The following is a 25,246-nucleotide window of genomic DNA, read 5'->3' on the forward strand; positions in this document are numbered from 1 at the left end:
GTCAGCAACGGGTGTGGCTGAAATAGCCGAATCCGCTCATTTGAAGAGTTGTCCATACTTTTGTATACATGGTGTACATACTATTCATTCACAACAAACATTTGATATCTGGCTATAATGTTATATTGATCAGTGAGAGAAAAGGCTCTTGTTCCAAAACTCATCCATTGGTCTATCTATCTGACCATTGAAATACTCTATTTATCCTATTTCTACTGCAGAATTCTACCCCTAACATTGCACGTGCTAACCCAATATTTCCAATATTTCTCAACATAATTTATTGGAGTATGCCAGATTGATCCATATTAATTCCGTTGTCCATGGCTGGGTTTTCACAAACATTGTTGAAATGTGAATTCTATGAAATGCAGCATTTCCCATTCAAAGGAAAATTGGTCTGGAAGCACAATGAAAGAGATAATGCATTTGATGAAGATTAACAATGTCACAGTCTTAGCCAATGAAAGTCAATGCTAGTGTTTGCTATTTTATTCTTGCTGTGTGTGTTGCCACTGTGTGCGTTTCTCTTTTTTTCTTCCTGGCGCTCGCCCTGCCACTAATCAAAATACCATCATAAGAGATTCCTTCCGAATAGTGAAAAATGGGCCCCCTCTGTACAAAATTCAATTGTCAGATGATATTATTTGATCACAAAAACCATTTTCCATAAGTTATGGATTTCAAACAAAGGCCTTTCACATCCCTCATAGCTCCTTCAAAGCTATTAAGTATGACTAATAAAGCAGAAAATACTATTCAAGGATCCATTACTCTTGACAGCTCCATTCTTCCTAATGCATTCTTTATATTTTTTGTGTGTCATCCAAAAGGAATCCTTTCCCCAAGCCTGGGCATGGGGAGAGACAGAAACGAGAGCGCTAACCGATTAGCCGTTGTTGTGTGCACTGTCAGAGAGGGGCTAATCGTTTTGTCATGCAAAACAATGGCGCCGTTTTTTCCTCTCCTTACGCAAGTCAACTGCTGTATGAAAACAAATGTTTGATTCTGCCCTAGCTCTTTCTATCTGGGTAGCCTTGAGTAGCCTGAAATAAAATAAATATGTAGAGTAGAGGGCAGATGCAGTAACACTGGAGCTATAGTTGCTGTATGTCCTTGAATCAATTTGGGTAATAAGGTGAATCTGATACCGATCGTAAGTGGAGCACGTTTGATGGGAATGAACTGCATCAGCGCAGAGTTGAGGACTCCCCCCAATACACCAACAGTGGTTGAACAATTCACTCTCTATTGGAATGCCAAAACTGTTGGAATTAATTCTCCTCAGGATGGAAAAGTGAGAGCCGATCCCCCCGCCATAACAGATCGAGAAGAGCTTGAGCGATGGGTCTGCCTTTAGCGCTTAGCATTAGCCCGACTGATTTCCCCCCATATGCGTCTCTCGTTCCACTTTGCATCACATACAGTAGCAAAGGGAGGGGTGGATTGTTGAAGGGGGTAGTGGAAAGCCAGCAATAAGCCACAAGCCACAGGCACCCCACCTCAGCAGGCCAGAGAGAGGGGGTGGGAACAGGTGTTGGATGAATAAGTGATAACAGCACACGGTGAGGTGGATAGGCCGTGATGCTCCTGGAGGTCCTCAGGGAACCACAGACTGCCACCAGGGGCGCCATACTGTCACAGTAGCCAGTTAATATTGATGAGAGGCAGCTGTCGGTTTGGGTGGTGATGGCAGGTGGTGTGAGACGCGCACACACAGACACATGCCCCAGAATGCATTGGGCAGAAGGCAGACAAACATTGGGGAGGTGGGTTAGCACGGGGTCCGTCAAGTCGGCAAAACCAATCACGTCAGGCAATCTCTCACTGCTCACAGGGGGGTTCTAATGGAGCATTAGCATATTTCTCTTAGCTCTGTCCATTTTAATGTGTTCCTGACCACCTGGATATCTGTGATGATGATCTATGCAGTAGAAATGAGCATACAGGGTTATTTTATAAGCAGGTAGTTAGTTAGCAATTCTAATTGATTTGTAATTACACTTCTGCTTCTTTGAGAATTATTGACACAATCATCACTATGTACAATTTGGCTCCCTATAAGTTACCAATTGTGTTGAAGTATTTGAGTTATGTACCAAAAAGTATCCATTGTTACCACATAGTTTATGCAGCTAACGACTCCAACACACCTACAGCGTCATTGCGCAAAATGGTATGAAGCATAATCTGGATATGTGTGCAACAAAAGTTCAACATTCACCTTCTGCTACCATTTCTGTCAAGCCGTCTACAATTTGATGCATACATTCGATAAATCCAATGTATGCACAGGGGCGCAACTTTCACTGGGAATGCGGGGGACATGAACCCCCCACATTCTAAAATAAATTGTTTCCACGTGAATGCCTCTGAGCTGTTGGGTAGGCTGTTTGGCGGTTTCAGCCGGCTGGATTTAGGCTGTGTGAAGGCAAAGCTTCTGACCAGCACAGCACTGCTGTCTGTGTGTTGTGCTTGTTCTCAGAGTTGTAAAGCAAGCAGAGCAGAAACTGGCTACTCTTTATTTGACTGATGTAGCTGGCAAGGTATCTGCTGTTTGACTTGTATTCCCAGTGCTGAGCTAGTAGTGTACCTGACATGTAATGTTAGCTAATGTTTCATCCGCTCTCCAATGAAGTTCTGTCTGAAGAGACTGAACTAGTTAGCTAGCTAGTACCTACCACAGCCAGTTCAGCTCTAGCCTCAAGCTATCTGTCAGATAGTAGTTTCTAACAGCTGTTGTGTGCATGGAAATGTTTTGTAGCCTTTTTGTCCCATTTCAATGGAAGTAAATTAAATTGGCTAGTTTTCGCCAGTTAGCGCTAGCCAAAGGTTGGCTAACGTTAGCTAGCTAACTCACTAACTTCAGGTATAATTTTTTCCTCCATCACACTAGACCTGAATCAAATGATGAAATCAGCGATATTCTGATGTTTTTTGACAGCGCAATCTGAGTTTTTATTCAAGTCAGTATAGCAATGTAATGTTATTGATCTGTTCATTTCCCTAGCTAATTCCTTACTTTTCACACTGACATGGTATTAACAGCTCTACAGACTACACTGGCATGGTGTACAGTCAGTACAAAACACAATATTGATAATGATGAATGGATACAGATATGTTTGAATGCCCAGTCATGTTCATATAATCTCAGACATAAATTACGGCAGTTTAAGACCATCGATAGAACATCCTATATGCCAGAGAAATGTAATATCATTCACTCAGAAATGTAATTCCTCTGCAGTAGGCTTAAAATAGTATTGTAATTGATTTAATTGGAGTTTTTTTTAGTTGAGCAGTCGCAAATATATATATTTTTTCTCATGGCACTCGAGACACCTGTATGATTTGCGCCTGTCTCAGTGGACTAATCCTTCAAGGAGGCGGCCGGATGCCACTGTCCAAGAATATGGGGACAATGGCTCAGATGCACAAGGCACGTCTCTCTCCAGAATGCGCTCTCTCCCGCCATTTCGTGGGTATTCATTATTTTCATTACTTCATTGTGTGCACTGTTTGATGTGTCTACCAATTCTAAATTACATACCAGTAGTAGCCTTCATTTATCGATAATTCCCATAATTTCTCATCTGCAATGTTTGTTATGATCATTTCTGTTATTGCATTCAATATATTATTACTGTCATTTAACTTTCTGATTGTCAGAGTGGACATGTGTTTTGCAGAACTCAATCTACATTATGTGACATGTTAAAAACATGTTACCTTGTTTTTATTTCCATCCATTTACAAGTTGTCAATTTATTCATCATCTTTTGCTTGAAACTCTAATGTCAATGTTAAGTAAGGACACAGATGATTACGCATATAGAAATAGTCTACCTGGGCTGCGCGCAAATATAGGCCTATAAATGTTGTCACGTTGGTATAAAGGGATTGGGAGATAGGCGTAATAGGGGTTTTTATTGACCCAAATTACAGCGTGCAATGTAAAGGCACAGGGATGAAGACCAAACAAACACGTATACAAAACACAGGGTTGAAACCCAAACAAAAGAGCGAGAAGTACCTCGAAAAAATACACCGGGGCAAGACCCATAACATACACGCACACAATGATTAACACACGGACGAAACCCGTAATCATCTGCACAATACAAGTGGCACGAAAGCCAAAACAAAACAGCACAGTTACTCACACGACCAACAGACATGGGAACAATAATCACCAGGACAATGGTGAACAAAGGGCACACTTATACAATTACTAATCAATGGGAATAGGGACCAGGTGTGCGTAATGACAGTTCCAGAGGGATCCATGACAGTCTCCCCCCCCCCCCAACATCGGCCCCTGAGTGCGATCACAGGAACTCAGTGCGGGGGTCGATCAGGACCCGATGCAGCTGCTGAAGTTGCGTCGTCGGACGGGCTAGTTGCCGCTGCCAAAGTTGCGGCGGTGTCAGACAGACCAGTTGCAGCGGCGTCGATGGACTGGTTGTGGCAGTGTCGGACGGGCCAGTTGCAGCTGCTGAAGTTCCGTCGTCGGACGGACCAGTTGTGGCGATGTTGGATGGGCCAGTTGCCGCTGCTGGAGTTGCGGCGGTGCCGGACGGACCAGTCGCAGCATCGTCGGACAGGCCATTCCCGCTGTCTCCCTTAATGGTCAATTATTCTGTCACGATGGTATAAAGGGATCAGGAGACAGGCGCAGGAATGTGTAATAGGGGTTTTCAGCCCAAATTACAGCGTGCCATGTAAAGGCACAGGGACGAAGACCAAACAAACACATATATAAAACACAGGGTTGAAACCCAAACAAAAGAGCGAGGAGTACCTCGAATAAATACACGGGGCAAGACCCGTAACATACACGCACACAATGATTAACACACGGACGAAACCCGTAACCATCTGCACAATACAAGTGGCATGAAAGCCAAAACAACACAGCACAGGTACTCACACGACCAACGGACATGGGTACAATAATCGACAGGACAACGGTGAACAAAGGGCACACATAAAATTACTAATTAATGGGAATAGGGACCAGGTGTGCGTAATGACAGTTCCGGAGGGATCCGTGACAAATGTGCCCATTTTGGGATGTCTGATAGTATTTCTGATTGTTTTAACTCTCCACCACTAATGAGCTGTGGACCTTCTCAAAATAATTTTTATTCACCTCAAACAGCAAATAAACAAGGTCTGTTTTTAGAATCAATTGAGAATGACAATAGTTCCTCAAAGTATTTGAACATTATTTCCAGCTCTCTCCCTTTCGATAACCACTCGGCATGAAAGGGAAAAATGTAATGCTCTGATCAAGTGGAAAGGTCATAAAATACCTGATTGCTTCTTATCCCATGCACAAATAGCCTACAGCTGTGTCTGTCCCGAGCCAGTAAACTCTGAGGGCCCAGAATATTTAATACAATGTTAAAAGTTTGCTAGCGCAAGTTTTGGGGCGATCCAGTTGATACAATGTTCGTTGCAAGCAGGCCATGTGTAGCCAATGTGATTCATTGGATATTTATTTTTATCAGGATATTTTCTAAATGCAGGCCGCAATGTTTTTGTGTTGGCTTTATATAGCTTATTATTACACAGTTGGCAATGGCAATAAAAGTTACTTTTAGATTTGTGTAATTTTCATCTAGATTGAGATAGAATATAGATTAACCACAGACAATGATTTTGAGATACAAAGACTATTATAAATTAAATGAAACTGTTCCACAAAAATGTGCATATGATAATCGTATCTGGCATGGAGATTGGTATAAATGGTAAGATAAATTGGCACTACAAATGTAAAAGGTTACCGACAGCAGGTGTAGCCTATTACCAGCAACGTCAGGAGCATAATGGAAGAATCTGCGAAGGCCAGCAGCAGTGGGAGAAGGAGGGTTGGGGAACAGGTTTTTTTCTTCTGACTCCCTCTTGAATCATTTGTGTGTCTTCATTGTATAATCAAACAGCATGCTTGAAGCATCAGACAAGTTCTGTACATATAGCCTAGTTGATTTTATTAAAACCGATAGGATGTGTCTATACAGGCCTATGGAAAAATACAGTTGAAGTCGGAAGTTTACATACACCTTAGCCAAATACATTTAAACTCAGTTTTTCACAATTGCTGACATTTAATCCTAGTAAAAATTCCCTGGCTTAGGTCAGTTAGGGTCACCACTTTATTTTAAGAATGTGAAATGTCAGAATAATAGTAGAGACTGATTTATTTCAGCTTTTATTTCTTGCATCACATTCCCAGTGGGTCAGAAGTTTACATACACTCAATTAGTATTTGGTAGCATTGCCTTTAAATTGTTGAACTTGGGTCAAATGTTTCAGGTAGCCTTCCACAGGCTTCCCACAATAAGTTGGGTGAATATTGGCCCATTCCTCCTGACAGAGCTGGTGTAACTGAGTCAGGTTTGTAGGCCTCCTTGCTCACACACACTTTTTCAGTTCTGCCCATACATTTTCTATAGGATTGAGGTCAGGGCTTTGTGATGGCCACTCCAATACTGTTACGGATGCCTCTAGGAAGAGGGAACGCAACACCCTGCTACAACTCAACTCCCCATGGAGTGAAAGAGGTATGGGATTGTAGGTGCGAGTAAGGATGACAAAAGGCAGAGAATTTACCGTTTACAGGGAACTTATTCCGTCACACAGTAATTTTGAGTAAAAGGGGCTGGACGGAACCAAAGAAAGTAAATATCAAAGCCCCCTCTCCTACCTTACCTGCCTACCCACTACTTACCTAACTTAGCACCACCTGGTGCCGTAACCAAAATACAGGGGGGGTGGTCCGCCCAGGTCTTACCTAGTGTGCGTAGACAGTGAATACAACGGGTTATGTATGCCCGCGGGCCTCCCTTTCCCCCCTGGGAACAAATGAAACAGAATAATACAAACTACTTCACAACAAAAAAAATGAGAAAAAACTAACTCAGGACATTAAAGAAGCGTTCTCTCTCTCTCTGAGAAACAAACACAGAACATAACAATCAGCTCTCTCAGCAACAACTAACATATCACATACCAAATCTCTTTCTGAGAAACAACCAACATATGATATAACCCTCAGCTCTATCTGAGCAACAGAACACTGGCTTATATAGCTGGAGAAGGAGTCTGTAACGGGATACAGCTGTATCCTGACGAGGGGGCGTGGTCAGCTCTCCAATTAGCAATGGGGGCCGACCAATCAGCTGCTTGGGGGAATTTCAGGAATCCATCCTGAAACATACACATACAAAACCACAACACAGAAACTGGGGAACGTAACAAATACCTTGACTTTGTTGTACTTAAGCCATTTTACTACAACTTTGGAAGTATGCTTGGCATCATTGTCCATTTGGAAGACCCATTTGCGACCAAGCTTCAACTTCCTGACTGATGTCTTGAGATGTTGCTTCAATATATCCACATCATTTTTCTTGTTTCATCAGACCAGAGGACATTTCTCCAAAAAGTACGATCTTTGTCCCCATGTGCAGTTGCAAACCGTAGTCTGGCTTTTTTATGGCGGTTTTGGAGCAGTGGCTTCTTCCTTGCTGAGCGTCCTTTCAGGTTATGTCGATATAGGACTCGTTTTAATGTGGATATAGATACTTTTGTACCTGTTTCCTCCAGCATCTTCACAAGGTCCTTTGCTGTTGTTCTGGGATTGATTTGCACTTTTTGCACCAAAGTACGTTCATCTCTAGGAGACAGAACGTGTCTCCTTCCTGGGAGGTATGACAGCTGCGTGGTCCCATGGTGTTTATACTTGCGTGCTATTGTTTGTACAGATGAACGTGGTACCTTCAGGCGTTTGGAAATTGCTGCCAAGGATGAACCAGACTTGTGGAGGTCTACGAATAGCTGATTTCTTTTGATTCTCTGATGTCAAGCAAAGAGACACTGAGTTTGAAGGTAGGCCTTGAAATACACCCACAGGTACACCTCTAATTGACTCAAATGATGTCAATTAGCCTATCAGAAGCTTCTAAAGCCATGACATAATTTTCTGGTATTTCCCAAGCTGTTTAAAGGCACAGTCAACTTATTGTATGTAAACTTCTGACCCATTGTGATACAGTGAATTATAAGTGAAATAATCTGTCTGTTAACAATTGTTGGAGAAATGACTTGTGTCATGCACAAAGAAGATGTCCTAACCGACTTGCCAAAACAGTAGTTTGTTAACAAGAAATTTGTGGAGTGGTTGAAAAATGAGTTTTAATGACTCCAACCTAAGTGTATGTAAACTTCCAACTTCGACTGTACATTATGAGATTATTGTGGATAAGACCGATATTATTTTCATTTGTCAAACGGCAGCCAACCATCGATCATGGTTAAAAAAATATAGATATATTTTTTAAACATGTCACCAGTATTTTTTGGAAAGAAGCATCATAACCTGCCTGTGAAGTTCGTCATAACTTATTCTGTTGCCTATTAAACTGCATGCTTTCCCAACGAGTCGTAGTGGGAGGACCACACTACATGTCATCGTGTGACTCCAAATTTACTTCGTTATGATGGTTATTATATCAATATTTGCGCATAAAGTTGTTTCCACCGTAATTTCTCGCATAATTTATTGTCGTTCGGCATTTATAAAATTGTACCACCAATTCATGTTTCCATCAGCTCGGTCATGGCGCTTTTCATGCGTCAGGTAATTCATCTGCATGAAATGGTTGGATGGAAACGTGGTTAGTGATATTATAGCTTTCATGACAAATTAATGAAGTAATTGTCAGTCATTGACTGAATTTTTTTTGGGCTCTAAAGCTGATTTAGATCCCTTGCCACCCTTCCCACCATTGGAATGACTGCCCTTGGATTGAATATTGTATTCTGCAGCTAAGCATTTATGAATCTGCATCTGGTCCCATACAAAAAAGACCCCTCCAGGATATTATTTATAAAGACACGAAGACCCCTCTCCCAGTCATTCTCATTATACAGTTCCCCACCTCTCCCTCTTTTCAAACTGTGTGTTAGCCTTCGTAAGGTGCGTGGACTCACTTTAATTTGTTTTGTCATTCCAGTCCATCCTTCTTTGTTCGCTATCTAATTTGCAAACTCTGCAGGTGTGTTTCAAAGAAAATATGAATCCCGCAACATCAAGCATTATGAATAGAACAGCTGTCCGACGTGCAAACGTGTTTCCTGATTGTAAGGCATCTGACTGTTAATAAGAAATACGGCCTTCAGGTATCTGCTGTTTTGAATGTAGAACCTAGATTCAAGACGGTTGGAAATGACAGACTGAGGTATACTATATGGACTGACTTTGAAAAGCACAGGCTCTTGATTTCCATGAGAACGACAGGCACAGAAACCAAAAAAAATGAGAATTCGACAACTACGCCTTGCGAACGCATTAGTAATTTGCAGGCCATTTTTGTTTAACATAGTTATGTTTTGAAGTGTCTAAGTTGTAATTATTATCTGTGTTGTTGTTTTGTCTGCTGTTGCTCCTGAAAAGTAGCTTGTACTCCCAAACATTTCTGTCAAACCTTTTCTCTTTGAAAGATAAAAATGTTGTTTTACCATTGCCAGTCTGCTGTCTATTATTGTTGAGCTACACGTAATTGGAAAGCAGTAAATAGAAACAGCCACGGTAACAATAATTGCATACCCCACTCGTCCCTGTTACTGAGCTCCTCAACAATGTTTGGTAAAAAAAAGAGTGCCACTTCTTTCAACAAAGTAGGCCCCATCAATCCATCAGCAATGAGGAAGAAACAGAAACACAATGATCTGGACCAGGCGTCCTCCAACTGTTGAAGAAGATATCTGGAGCTAACAAAATGGGAAAGAGCAGCCATTCAAGAAAGCAAACAAGAGATGTTCCAGACTTTGAAGCGTATGTCTAATGGCTTGTCAGCCTGTTTCTTTGGCCAACCTCCATTTACTGCCATTTCCTCGGCTAATGAGTCAGTGTTGTGTCGACAACTTCAACTCCCACCCATTTGTAAGATGGTTCCTCACTGCTCATACATCGTCAAAGTCGACTCTGGAGTGGAACAGGGGCAGGTGATACTGTATTTGTATTTATTATGGATCCCCATTAGCTGCTGCTTTCGCAGCAGCTACTCTTCCTGGGGTCCAGCAAAATTAAGGCAGTTTATACAATTTTAAAAACATTACAATACATTCACAGAATTCACAACACACTGTGTGCCCTCAGGCCCCTACTCCACCACTACCACATATCTACAGTAAATCCATGTGTATGTATAGTGCATATGTTATCGTGTGTGTGTGTGTGTGTGTGTGTGTGTGTGTGTGTGTGTGTGTGTGTGTGTGTGTGTGTGTGTGTGTGTGTGTGTGTGTGTGTGTGTGTCTGTGCCAAGGTTTGTGTTGCTTCACAGTCCCCACTGTTCCATAAGGTGTTTTTTATCTGTTTTTTAAATCTAATTGTAATGCTTGCGTCAGTTATTTGATGTGGAATAGAGTTCCCTGTAGTCATGGCTCTATGTAGTACTGTGTGCCTCCCATAGTCTGTTCTGGACTTGGGGACTGTGAAGAGACCTCTTGTGGCATGTCTTGTGGGGTATGCATGGGTGTCAGAGCTGTGTGCCAGTAGTTTAGACAGACCAATCGGTGCATTCAACATGTCAAAACCTCTCATAAATAAAAGCAGTAATGAAGTCAATCTCTCCTCCACTTTCAGCCAGGAGAGATTGATATGCATATTATTAATATTAGCTCTCTGTGTACCTCAAAGGGCCAGCCGTGCTGCACTGTTCTGAGCCAATTGCAATTTTCCTAAGTCCTTTTTTGTGGCACCTGACCACATGACTGAACAGTAGTCAAGGTGCGACAAAACTAGGGCCTGTAAGACCTGCCTTGTTGATAGTGTTGTTAAGAATGCAGAGAATCGCTTTATTATAGACAGACTTCTCCCCATCTAAGCTACTACTGCATCAATATGTTTTTACCATGACAGTTTACAATCTAGGGTTACTCCAAGCAGTTTAGTCATCTCAACTTGCTCAATTTCCACAGTATTTATTACAAGATTTAGTTAAGGTTAAGGATTTAGTGAGTGTTTTGTTCCAAATACAATGCTTTTAGTTTTAGAAATATTTAGGGCTAACTTATTCCTTGCCACCCACTCTGAAACTAACTGCAGCTCTTTGTTGAGTATTGCAGTAATTTCAGTCACTGTAGTAGCTGACGTGTATAGTGTTGAGTCATCCCCATTAGAATCAAACCACACTCTGGCTTTACTCAAAGTTGGTGGCATGTCGTTAGTAAAAATTGAAAAAAAGCAAGGGGCCTAAACAGCTACCCTGGGGAATTCCTGATTCTAACTGGATTACATTTGAGAGGCTTCCATTAAAGGACACCCTCTGTGTTCTGTTAGACAAGTAACTCTTTTTCCACATTATAGCAGGGGGTGTAATGCCATAACACATACGTTTTTCCAGCAGCAGACAATGATCAATAATGTCAAATGCTGCACTGAAGTCTAACAAGACAGCCACCACAATCATTTCATCATCACTTTCTCTCAGCCAATCATCAGTCATTTATGTAAGTGCTGTAAGCATGCTGAAATTCTGTTGTCAATTTGTTTACTGTGAAATAGCATTGTATCTGGTCAAACACAATTTTTTCCAGAAGTTTATTAAGGGTTGATAACTGGCTAATTGGTCGGCTATGAGGTGTGTTGCATGAGGTGTGTTATGGAAATAGGAAAAGAATGCTGTTGCAGTGTTGCACCATGGCAATCATTTATTGAAGGGATGCGTGAATGCAGTCACAATCGCTAAATTCGGCACCCTTTACCTGACTTTACATTGAAGTTTCCACTTTCAAGGCAGACAAAATTAAATTCTTAATTTAAAAAATCCTTGCTCTTTCTAATCTCCACAAATTATTTTATCCATGCCACTTGGCAGCAACACATATTTTGATACATGTTTGTATAAAGCTTCTGTGAGAGCTTGGCGGAGGTTAGAAGTAGCAATAGGACTGAAGTGATCAGCAACTGAATGCCCCATCTTCTCTCGCACGATTAAACTATGGCAGCTGAACTGAACTGGCCCCAGCTGAGAGCCTAGGCCCTAGGGGAACACCCCAAGGGCTCCTCCTGTGTCTCCTGTCCCCTCAAGCGGTGATGGTACTCTAAGAAGTAAAGTTCAGCTGAGAGCCCACAAAGAAAACTCCAGTAGGATAACTCTTGTGCCATAATAAGGTCTATAGTAACCCTCATCAAAAGTGTGGCATCTTGGGATCCCTTAGTTAGCCTACACTGTACTTTTATCAGTGTGGCTACAGCTCTCACTCCAATAACATGCCTGACCTGCCCACTGTGGTCATGGGAAATGCAATCGATGCCCCTGCGCTCGGACAGAAATATATATGGGTGAACAAGGAAATGCCTTTGATGCTACCCTTACGAAAAAGATTGCAGTCAGAGTGCCGTATAACTGCAATACAGTGCAGTATAACTGCAGTTATATTGCAGTATAACGGCATTATACTGCAAATACTGCATCCAAAATAACACAGATTTTCTTTCTACAGTAATTCTGCAGTGTAACTGCAGTTACTGCATCCAAAATACCACAGTCTACTACAGGTACTGCACTTTTACTGCAGTTTTAAAAATGCAATCTTTTTTTGTAACGGTAGTGAACTTCTGTAGCTAGCACACTGTGCTCATAAAAGGGTGTTTGGATGAAAAAACTCCCCTGATTTATTTTCCTAATATAAAAGTGTTTCTTCAATATATAGTGAGGAGTTTAAGACTTAACCTGAGGATGTTCATTTTTCAGTGGCTGCTTTATATTTCGTAAGGTTATCTGGATTATTTATTTTTCCACAGAGCTGGGAGTAAATTGACCTGTAATATTAGAGCAAAGCTTCCCACAAGGCCTTTATAGGGGAGGAACGAACATCCCCTTTAACCTTACGGGGAAGTAATGACTATCCCCTTTAATCCATCTCTCCAGTAAATTAAAGTTGATTAAAGTTATTATCAATAATTCACTGGCGAGATTTGCTGAATGAAAAACACATTAACCTCTCTAGGGAAGGTGGGACGAAATCGTCCCACCTACGTAACAGCCAGTGGAATCCTGTGGCGCGTTATTCAAATACCTTAGAAATGCTATTACTTCAATTTCTCAAACATATGACTATTTTACACCATTTTAAAGACAAGACTCTCGTTAATCTAACCACACTGTCCGATTTCAAAAAGGCTTTACAACGAAAGCAAAACATTAGATTATGTCAGCAGAGTACCCAGCCAGAAATAATCAGACACCCATTTTTCAAGCTAGCATATAATGTCACATAAACCCAAACCACAGCTAAATGCAGCACTAACCTTTGATGATCTTCATCAGATGACACGCCTAGGACATTATGTTATACAATACATGCATGTTTTGTTCAATCAAGTTCATATTTATATCAAAAACCAGCTTTTTACATTAGCATGTGACGTTCAGAACTAGCAAACTTCCGGTGAATTTACTAAATTACTCACGATAAACGTTCACAAAAAACATAACAATTATTTTAAGAATTATAGATACAGAACTCCTCTATGCACTCGCTATGTCCGATTTTAAAATAGCTTTTCGGTGAAAGCACATTTTGCAATATTCTAAGTAGATAGCCCGGCATCACAGGGCTAGCTATTTAGACACCCACCAAGTTTAGCCCTCACCAAAGTCAGATTTACTAGAAGAAAAAAGTTATTACCTTTGCTGTTCTTCGTCAGAATGCACTCCCAGGACTTCTACTTCAATAACAAATGTTGGTTTGGTTCAAAATAATCCATAGTTATGTTCAAATATCCTCTGTTTTGTTCGTGCGTTCAAGACACTATCCGAAGTGTAAAGAAGGGTGACGCGCCCGACGCGTTTCGTGATAAAAAATGTCTAAATATTCCATTACCGTACTTCGAAGCATGTCAACCTCTGTTTAAAATCAATTTTTATGCCATTTTTCTCGTAAAAAAGCGATAATATTCCGACCGGGAATCTGTGTTTTAGTACAAAGAGAGAGAAAATAAAAACATGGGGTCGCCTCGTGCACGCGCCTCAGTCTCATTGTCCTCTGATAGACCACTTACCAAAGGTGCTAATGTTTTTCAGCCAGGGGCTGCCTCGACATCATTCAGCTTTTTCCCGGGTTCTGAGAGCCTATGGGAGCCGTAGGAAGTGTCACGTTACAGCAAAGATCCTAAGTTTTCAATAAAAAGAGTCAAGAAGCCCAAGGAATGGTCAGAGAGGGCACTTCCTGTACAGAATCTTCTCAGGTTTTTGCCTGCCATATGAGTTCTGTTATACTCACAGACACCATTCAAACAGTTTTAGAAACTTTAGGGTGTTTTCTATCCATGCCAATAATTATATGCATATTCTAGTTTCTGGGCAGTAGTAATAACCAGATTAAATCGGGTACGTTTTTTATCCGGCCGTGTAAATACTGCCCCCTAGCCCTAACAGGTTAAACTACACAAATAGATTTTCATAATCTCCCCTTGGCCAAAGGGAACGGAAGTACGTTTTTTTTTACTTAAGGATGCACTTTCTAAACCTTTTCCTGATAAGTCACAATCAAGGCGACACAAGGCAAAGTGGAGGGGAGTTCCATTAGTTTCTATCAGAGATCTGCGGTGCTTTTTAAGAAAATCACAGAGAGGGTTTTTGGAGGTAGCAGCGCAGAAGGGCCCCATCGTTGTACACATCTAAAGCACTTTAAGAGTTACAGAGTGAGAGAGAGTTTGATGGTTCCTGGTCCCAGCTATCCTTCTCTGGCGTGGCCTTGGCTAGTGCCAGGGGTAATTGGGATACAGTCGTATTAGCGCATAGTCCCACCCCGTTTCATACGTTTCGGCTGACTATTTCGCTGTGTGATTTGCTTTAAAAACAGCCTGAGAAAAGTACAGAGGTACAGTAGCTCACAGCGCTTGGGAGCACATTCGGCGCATTCGTCTCAATACTGTTGTTTGTTTCATTTATTTAATTTATGTGTTTGTTACTTTTATCCGGAGCTGTCCTTAATCACAGATATTCTATCAAAAGTTTAGTAAATTGCTAATGTACCAATTAGCAAGCGAACCGAGGCTCGAATTCATCTTAATGGGAAATATCAGCTATTACAGAGGAGAGTAATTAACAAGCTCTTTCCGCTATGTTTGTTCTTTGCTTTGTTTTGTTCTTTTATCTCCAATGGAAATTTTACTGAGTGAATCTTTAATTAACCGGTTTAAGCACTGCCATGTGAAAATGTCTTACGGGGGTCAGGATAGCATCAAACCCCAACCACAGCATCAATATTTATACAGTTGTTTACAGCCTGCTGCTTGCACTCACACACAACTCCCTTTGATTGGGGTCACATGCACATGCACGTGAATACTCACACACACGCACTCACACACACACACACACACACACACACACACACACACACACACACACACACACACACACACACACACACACACACACACACACACACACACACACACACACACACACACACACACACACACACACACACACACACACACACATTAACACACAATAGCATATACCCCCCCAACACACACACACCCAAACAACAAGCACACACACACACACACACACTCCACTTACGCTATTAGAGGACTCAATCTGGTTTTACAGACACTAAACCATTTTACCATTTCAATTAACCACATGTAGGTTCGAAAAATATGTCGTAATCCACTATTTTCTCAAATTCTGCATTGTGACTTTAAATTAATTGTGGCCTAGATTCTGTCATCACATCCAGTGTTGGTTATCCCTTCCTCTCTCCCAGTCCAGGGTTCATTAGGCACCGGAATGGAAGAAAAGGGATTACCTGAACTCTTTTTTTGTCGTCCGTTGCTAAATGTTTTGAAGCCCTAACGAACATGATGAGTTTCAGAAGAAAGTTATTTGTTTCTGGCAATTTAGAGCCTGTAATCGAAACCAGAAATGCCGCTAATGCCAGCTGTCCTAATATGGACTCTGTACTCTGGTGTTGGTTTATAGACTGACCCTCTGTTCTCGCCCATGTAGACCTGCCTCTTGTCAACTTGTCTGTGGAGCCCCAGCCCATACTGGAGGGCAACCTAGTGAAGTTTCACTGCTCTGCCAAGGCTAACCCACCCGTCATCCATTACAGGTAAGATAGTACACCTCCACACACACAAACACACACTCACATATGCAAAAGCATTACATCTGCACCTATTTTCTTCTCTGATTTAAGTCTTTAATTTGGGTGACCCAAAATCTCCATTATTTGATGTGCTTATGATGTGTTCAGTAGGCCTGTATCCACATTAATAGTCTATCTACATTCCTCTCATGCTTATGCATACAGGCTGCATAATGATTGTCATAGTCTCTCTTTCCAAGTTCTGCATCTCTATTGGGGTATAACACAGGAAGCATCCCCATATGTTTCACATTGTCGTAGGCAGTCCAGGGTGGGACAGGTGGTTAGTCGGCGTAAAAAAGTGTGTCAAATGTACCCAGAGGTCACCTTAGACCGTAACTCCATGCCAGCAGCTGGCATCTCATTGATAATAGATGGGCGGGGGTCCCTGAGACTGTGGCACACATCACTGCCATCTGCCTATGCCAGTGCAGGGGCGAGCACCAACTGCATTAAGTTGGCACAGAGGGGGCACAGAGTGAACCACAACACACAAGGGTTTCCCGTGGTTTGTACCCACATCCTCTAGCCAGTGGGTGAGGAGGTCGAGAGAGAGAGAGAGAGAGAGAGAGAGAGAGAGAGAGAGAGAGAGAGAGAGAGAGAGAGAGAGAGAGAGAGAGAGAGAGAGAGAGAGAGAGAGAGAGAGAGAGAGAGAGAGAGAGAGAGAGAGAGAGAGAGAGAGAGAGAGAGAGAGAGAGAGAGAGAGAGAGAGAGAGAGAGAGAGAGAGAGAGAGAGAGAGAGAAGCGAAAGAAAGAAGGGAGAGAGAGAGAGGGAAGAGAGAGGGAGAGAGAGAAAGAAGGGAAGAGAGGGGGAGAGAGAGAGAAAGAAAGAAGGGAAGAGAGGGGGAGAGAGAGAGAAAGAAAGAAGGGAAGAGAGGGGGAGAGAGAAAGAAGGGAAGAGAGGGGGAGAGAGAGAAAGAAGGGAAGAGAGGGGGGGAGAGAGAAAGAAGGGAAGAGAGGGGGAGAGAGAATAAGAGGGGGAGAGAGAGAATGAGAGGGGTAGAAAGAGAGAGAGAATGAGGGGAGAGAGAGAATGAGAGGGGCGATATAGATAGAGAGAGAAGGGAATGGAAGAGAGGGGGGAGAGAGAATGAGTAGGGGGAGAGAGAGAGGGGGTGGAGAGATGGGGAGAGAGAGAGAGAGAGAGAGAGAGAGAGAGAATAAGAGGGGAGAGAATGAGAGGGGGAGAGAGAGAGAAACGGGGGAGGGAGAGAGAGAGAGAGAGAGACGGGGAGAGAGAGTGGGGGAGAGAGAGAGGGGGAGAGAGAGTGGGGGAGAGAGAGAAAGGGGGAGAGAGAGTGGAAGGAGACAGAGAGGGAGGTGACTGGGTTCAGTAGTCTCTTTGAGGATGGTTAGCCTCTGCCCAGAAAATACACTATAGGCAAAAATCCAGCTACTGGGAAAGTCCACACAATGTTTCTTATAGGTTTAGGGATAATATCGTATGATATTAGTATGATTGCTACCATTTATTTTCCTTATAGCTCTAAGTGGTTTGGGTTTGGGATATCCCTGCTCCTGGTACATTAATTGTCATGACAGTATACAATAATAGTTGCATACAATAACTACAAGCTGTCATGAACAACAGAGAGCTTTGACGTGCCATCATCCAGCATATTGCGCTGCAATAAGAAAGTTAGCAACTACAGTTATACTCCAGAAACTACCATTCACCCCTTATTGGTTCCGATATTGCGAAAGGGGACAATCCCCCATATAATTGACAGTAATAGAAAAATGAGTTGTTTATTATTCTGTGTGGCACCCCTCCAGGGAATTGCACACTGGTGTTTGAATTTGATTAGATAAGCTTCTCTATTTTAGCATGAAAACAAGAGTAGGGCTACATGCCTCAGTAAATATCAAAGGCCTGCATATGATTTGGCATTAGCGGCGGTTGGACATTAAACGGAACAAAAATGTTTATGCGAAACAACAGTGGAACATCCCTTTGATGTGAAATAGGCCTGGCTGGAGCGATTTTGCCACCTCAACAACAATGCTTTGTGGCTAATAATACAGGTTGACGGGGTGATCTGGCTCATTAGTGGGGGTTGTGAATATGTGCACTTTGTTGTATACCATACAGGGTTGGGGTCAATTCCATTTCAATTCCAGTCAACAATCTACACAAAAACCTATGTAATGTCAAAGTGAAAGATTTTAATAAAAAAATAATAATAATAAAACATTCACAAATCAAATATAGTCGTTCAAAATGTTGGGGTCACTTAGAAATGTCCTTGTTTTTGAAAGAAAAGCGATTTTTTTGTCCATTAAAATAACATCAAATTGATCAGCAATACAGTGTCGACATTATTCATGTTGTAAATGACTATTGTAGCTGGAAAAGGCAGATTTTTAAAGAAATATCTACATAGGCGTACAGAGGCCCATTATCAGCAACCATCACTCCTGTGTTCCAATGGCACGTTGTGTTAGCTAATCCAAGTGTATCATTTTAAAAGGCTAATTGATAATTAGAAATCCCTTTTGCAATTATTTTAGCACAGCTGAAAACTGTTGTCCTGATTAAAGAAGCAATAAAACTGGCCTTCTTTAGACTTGTTGAGTATCTGGAGCATCAGCATTTGTGGTTTCGATTACAGGCTCTAAATGGCCAGAAACAAATAACTTTCTTCTGAAACTCGTCAGTCTATTCTTGTTCTGAGAAATGAAGGCTATTCCCATGCGAGAAATTGCCAAGGAACTGAAGATCTCGTACAACACCGTGTACTACTCCCTTCACAGAACAGAGCAAACTGGCTCTAACCAGAATAGAAAGAGGAGTGGGAGGCCCCGGTGCACAACTGAGCAAGAGGACAAGTACATTAGAGTGTCTAGTTTGAGAAACAGATGCCTCACAAGTCCTCAACTGGCAGCTTAATTAAATAGTACCCGCAAACACCAGTCTCAACGTCAACAGTGAAGAGGCGACTCCGGGATGCTGACCGTTTGGGCAGAGTTGCAAAGAAAAATACATATCTCAGACTGGCCAATAAAAATAAAATATTAAGATGGGCAAAGTAACACAGACACTGGACAGAAGAAGATTGGAAAAAAGTGTTATGGACAGACAAATCTACGTTTCAGGTGTTCGGATCATTGTATATTTTGTCATTGTATATTTGCCATTGTTCAGTTTTTTTCAGTGTGTCACACACTAAGGTTCTTTGTGGCACCTTTTTAAAATGAAAATGATAACATCCGCATACCATACCAAAAATTGGGAGATTTGTACAGGGTAAAAGCGATCTTGAAGAAGGAAGGCTATGCCATACCCTGTGGACACCGCTTAATTGGAGCCAATTTCCTCCTACAAAAGGACAATGACCCAAAGCACAGCTCCAAACTATGCAATAACTATTTAGGGAAGAAGCAGCCAGCTGGTATTCTGTCTATAATGGAGTGGCCAGCACAATTACTGGATCTCAACCCTATTGAGCTGTTGTGGGAGCAGCTTGACCGTATGGTACGTAAGAAGTGCCCATCAAACCATTCCAACTTGTGGGAGGTGCTACAGGAAGCATGGGGTGAAATCTCTTCAGATTACCTCAACAAATTGACAACTAGAATGCCAAAGGTCTGCAAGGCTGTAATTGCTGCAAATTGAGGATTCTTTGATGAAAGCAAAGTTTGAAGGGCACATTTATTATTTAAATTTTAAAAAAGGCGGGCGACTCTGACGGCTCCGGACAGGCGGGCGACTCTGGCGGCTCCGGACAGGCAGGCGACTCTGGCGGCTCCAGACAGGCGGGCGACTCCGGACTGGCGGGCGGCTCTGGTGGCTCCGGACTGGCGGGCGGCTCTGGCGGCTCCGGACTGGCTCTGTGCGCAGGCACAGGACTCACCAGGCTGGGGAGACATGCAGGAGGCCTGGCTCTGGGCGCAGGCACAGGACTCACAAGGCTGGGGAGACATGCAGGAGGCCTGGCTCTAGGAGCAGGCACAGGACTCACCAGGCTGGGAAGACATGCAGGAGGCCTGGCTCTAGGAGCAGGCACAGGATTCACCAGGCTGGGAAGACATGCAGGAGGCCTGGCTCTGGGCGCAGGCACAGGACTCACCAGGCTGGGGAGATATGCAGGAGGCCTGGCTCTGGGCGCAGGCACAGGACTCACCAGGCTGGGAAGACATGCAGGTGGCCTGGCTCTGAGCGCAGGCACAGGACTCACCAGGCTGGGAAGACATGCAGGAGGCCTGGTTCGGGGCGCAGGCACAGGATTCACCAGGCTGGAGAGACATGCAGGAGGCCTGGTTCTGGGCGCAGGCACAGGATAGACCGGGTCCTGAAGACGCACTGGAGGTCTAGAGCGCACGGCCTGCACAACCCGTCCTGGCTCGATGCCCACTCTAGCATGGCACTTGCGGGAGGCTGGGATGTAGCGCACCGGGCTATGAGCGCGCACTGGAGACACCATGCGCTCTACCGCATAACACGGTGCCCGACCAGTACCACGCCGCTTCCGGTAAGCACGGGGAGTTGGCTCAGGTCTAACGCCTGACTCCGCCAATCTCCCCGTGTGCCCCCCCCAAAAAATTTTTTGGGGCTACCTCTTCAAATAGCTGTTCCCAAGTCCAGTCTATTCTTCCCTCCAATTCCTCCAGCGACCAGGATGCCATCACCTCCCGAACACGCTGCTTCATCCACTCCTGGTGCTGCTCCCCTCCACGCTGCTTGGTCCGTTTTTGGTGGGTAGATCTGTAACGGCCGTCGTTGAAGAGAGAAGGGGACCAAAGCGCAGCATGGTGAGTGTTCATATTAATGTTTTAATAATAAGAAACACTTCAAAACAAACAAGACAATGAACGACAGCCAACAGTTCTGTCAGGTCACAAAATACTAAACTGAAAACATCTACCCACAAAACCCAAAGGAAAAACAGGCTGCCTAAGTATGACTCCCAATCAGCAACAACGATGTACAGCTGTTCCTGATTGGGAGCCATACCCGGCCGAAACAAAGCAATCCCAAACATAGAACCACAGACATAGAATGCCCACCCAAATCACACCCTGACTAAACCTAAATAGAGACAATAAAACGTCTCTCTCAGGTCAGAGCGTGACAATTACAGACCATTTCGAATCCCACCGTTCCTTCTCCGCTATGCAATCTGGTTTCAGAGTTGGTCACGGGTGCACCTCAGCCACGCTCAAGGTCCTAAACGATATCATACCTGCCATCGATAAGAGACATTACTGTGCAGCCGTATACATCGACCTGGCTAAGGCTTTCGACTCTGTCAATCACAACATTCTTATTGGCAGACTCAACAGCCTTGGTTTCTCAAATGATTTCCTCGCCTGGTTCACCAACTACTACTCTGATAGAATTCAGAGTGTCAAATTGGAGGGCCTGTTGTCCGGACCTCTGGCAATCTCTATGGGGGTGCCACAGGATTCAATTCTCGGGCCGACTCTCTTCGCTGTATACATCAATGACGTCGCTCTTGCTGCTGGTGATTCTTTGATCCACCTCTACGCAGACGACACCATTCTGTATACCTCTGGCCCTTTTTTGGACACTGTTAACTAACCTCCAGACGAGCTTCAATGGCACACAACTCTCCTTCCGTGGCCTCCAACTGCTCTTAAATGCAAGTAAAATGAAATGCATAATCTTCAACCGATCGCTGCCCGCACCTGCCCGCCCGTCTAACATCACTACTCTGGACGGTTCTGACTTAGAATATGTGGACAACTACAAATACCTAGGTGTCTGGTTAGACTGTAAACTCTCCTTCCAGACTCACATTAAACATCTCCAATCCAAAAAAAATCTAGAATCGGCTTCCTATTTTGCAACAAAGCATCCTTCACTCATGCCGCCAAACATACCCTCGTAAAACTGACCATCCTACTGATCCTCGACTTCGGCGATGTCATTTACAAAATAGCCTCCAACCCTCTACTCAACAAATTGGATGCAGTCTATCACAGTGTCATCCGTTTTATCACCAAGGCCCCATATTCTACCCACCACTGCGACCTGTACACTCTCGTTGGCTGGCCCTCGCTTCATACTCGTCGCCAAACCCACTGGCTCCAGGTCATCTACAAGTCTCTGCTAGGTAAAGCTCCCCCTTATCTCAGCTCACTGGTCACCATAGCAGCACCCACCCGTAACACGCGCTCCAGCAGGTACATCTCACTGTTCACCCCCAAAGCCAATTCTTCCTTTGGCAGCCTCTCCTTCCAGTTCTCTGCTGCCAATGACTGGAACAAACTGCAAAAATCACTAAAGCTGGAGACTCTTACTTCCCTCACTAGCTTTAAGCACCAGCTGTCAGAGCAGCTCACTGATCACTGCACCTGTACATAGCTCATCTGTAAATAGCCCATCCAATCTACCTCATCCCCATACTGTATTTATTTATCTTGCTCCTTTGCACCCCAGTATCTCTACTTGCACATTCATCTTCTGCACATTCTACCATTCCAGTGTTTAATTGCTATATTGTAATTACTTTGCCACCATGGCCTTTTTATTGCCTTACCTCTCTTATCCTCCCTCATTTGCACATGCTGTATATAGATTTTTCTCCTGTATTATTGATTGTATGTTTGTTTATTCCATGTATAACTCTGTGTTGTTGTATGTGTCGAACTGCTTTGCTTTATCTTGGCCAGGTCGCAGTTGCAAATGAGAACTTGTTCTCTACTACCCTACCTGGTTAAATAAAGGTGAAATAAAATAAAATAAAAAATAAAAAGGTTTTCATGGAAAACAAGGACATTTCTAAGTGTCCCCAAACTTTTGAGAGGTAGTGGAAGTATTCAGCCCCTTCGTTTAGGAAAGCCTAAATTAGTTCAGGAGTAACATTTGGCTAAACAAATCACATAATAATATACATGGACTCACTTTATAAGAAATAACAGGGGTTGACATGATTTTTTAAGGACTAGCCCTTCCTCTGTCCCCCATACATACAACAACTGTAAGGTCCCTCAGTCAAGTATTGAATTCAATACAAGCACAGATTCAACTACAAAGACCAGGGAGCTTTTCAAAAGCCTCATAAAGAGGGAGAGTAATTGGTAAATGGGTAACAATAGCAAATCAGACATTGAATATCTCTTTAAGCATGGTCAAGTTAATTATTATGCTGTGGATTATGTATTAAACCACCCAGACACATCAAAGTGTCACGGATCCCTCCGGAACGGTCATTACGCACTTCTGGTCCATATTCCCATTTGATTAGTAATTGTATAAGTGTGCCCTTTGTTCACCATTGTCCTGCCGATTATTGTTACAATGTCCGTTGGTGTGTGTGAGTACCTGTGCCTTTGATGGATGGTCATGATACAGAAGAAAATGTGACCTGAGTCAAGACAATCCTAGCCCCTTAAGTCGAAAACAATAGGTCTCTGGTTAAAAGTAGTGAGCTAAATAGGAAATATGGTTCCATTTGGGACGCAGCCCTCCTTTCTACTCTTCCTCTGTTCTCTCTTTAAAGCTGCATAAGGACAAGCTCATTTCTCACTGCCTTTTTAATGCTCTCTTAGCTGATGCATGGCTATTGATCACCTGAGAGCTGCTCTTTTCCGTGTGAAATGAGGAGAGTTTCTCAGAGGCCTCAGAGCTCAGAACAGGATGCTGTCGATGCTGTGAGGTTGGGCCTGGAATCTGGATGAAGGGAATGATGAGGGTTAGGAAGAGGGATGTGTCTCTTATCTCAGATGCTCCAGACCTCCTTCTCTTCCTCATTTTACTCAGAGGAAGTATGATGTTTTGGACACTTGGAGAGATGGGTTGGACTCCAGACCTAATGGTTTGGAGATGAATATCTAATCTGTTGTCATGGTAATAATATATGGTAATCAGGGTTGTGTCCATATTGGCACCCTATTCCCAATATAGTGCACTATGTTTGACTAGAGCCATATGGGCCCTAGTCAAAGTAGTGCACTACCTAGGGAATAGGGTGCCATTTGAGACACAACCCAGGTGGTCTTTCATTCAAGCTCAATTAGTAGAGGGGGAAGAGAAAATGTAATACAGGCCATCTGATTGAACGATAGAGTGGTGACAGCACAGGGGTGTGCGTTCAGAGCCAATCTGCCCACAAGTCAGACAAAAGGGGGACAGGTGGCTGCCGTGCAACAATTAATTTCAACTGCCTTGTTGTGCCTCCTAGTCCTACCTCTGCCAGGCAGACAGCAAGCTGAAGGGGCGAGATCGACAGAGAGGGAGGTCTGGCAGCTAACTCTATTAGCAACTGTTTGTTTATCATAAAGCTGCCGAGATGGGCAGCGATGGGGAGAGAGGCGAATTAGTTGGTTTTGCTTGCAAATAAAGTATGCTTCTTATCTACATGGGGGGTTCTGGTGTTGGTGTCGCTGCTGCTGCTACTGGGTTTTTTCTCTGTTTTCCTCATTTGTGACTACTGAGGTGTCTGATGAGAAAGACTCAATTGCACAGATTTAGCTTGACGGCTATTTGATGTGAACATGTGGGTGATGTGAACACAAACTCTATCCGTGTATATGGACATGAACTTGTTTCATTGTTTATTTTTTTGTTGCTCTGGGAGGTGTGTGTGTGTGTGTGTGTGTGTGTGTGTGTGTGTGTGTGTGTGTGTGTGTGTGTGTGTGTGTGTGTGTGTGTGTGTGTGTGTGTGTGTGTGTGTGTGTGTGTGTGCGTGCGTGCGTGCGTGTGCATGTAAGCGTGCCACCCTGCATTCGAAATTGACAGCGGAAGATCATAGACAACATGAACAGTGCTTCAATAACTGTAAAAAGCTGAATGGATTCGTTTGTGCATACAGTTATGTTCAAAGCGGTGCTAATATACTATTGTTCTTGAATAATTCAGAAGTGACTGGGAAAAGGATGAGAATCAGACATGTAGCACTGTTCTGTTCTGACATTCACAGGCTTGAGAGAGACCAGAAAGAAAGGTTACATTTGAATTTAGAAGGGATGTTGAAAAAACGTTAACAGCAGACAGCATCAACCTTTTGGAATTCGTCCTTGCCATCATCAAGCTGTGTTTTTCGAGTGCCATTGTAAGGGAGTGAAATATTTTCAGATTTTCAGGAGATTTGGTTTACTT

General features: G+C 43.2%; 1 protein-coding gene across 1 annotated transcript in view; it reads left to right on the plus strand.

Moving 5' to 3' along the window:
• kirrel3a (kirre like nephrin family adhesion molecule 3a) overlaps positions 1-25,246 on the plus strand; it is a 281,100-nt gene that overhangs the window by 214,453 nt on the left and 41,401 nt on the right. Inside the window, exon 6 of the mRNA XM_014197820.3 lies at positions 16,041-16,146. Coding sequence (XP_014053295.1) covers positions 16,041-16,146 — 106 coding nt within the window. The remainder of the gene's footprint in view (positions 1-16,040; positions 16,147-25,246) is intronic.

The sequence above is a fragment of the Salmo salar genome, chromosome 04 (assembly GCF_965601325.2).
Source record: "Salmo salar chromosome 04, fSalSal1, whole genome shotgun sequence".
In the NCBI taxonomy this organism is placed as follows: Eukaryota; Metazoa; Chordata; class Actinopteri; order Salmoniformes; family Salmonidae; genus Salmo; species Salmo salar.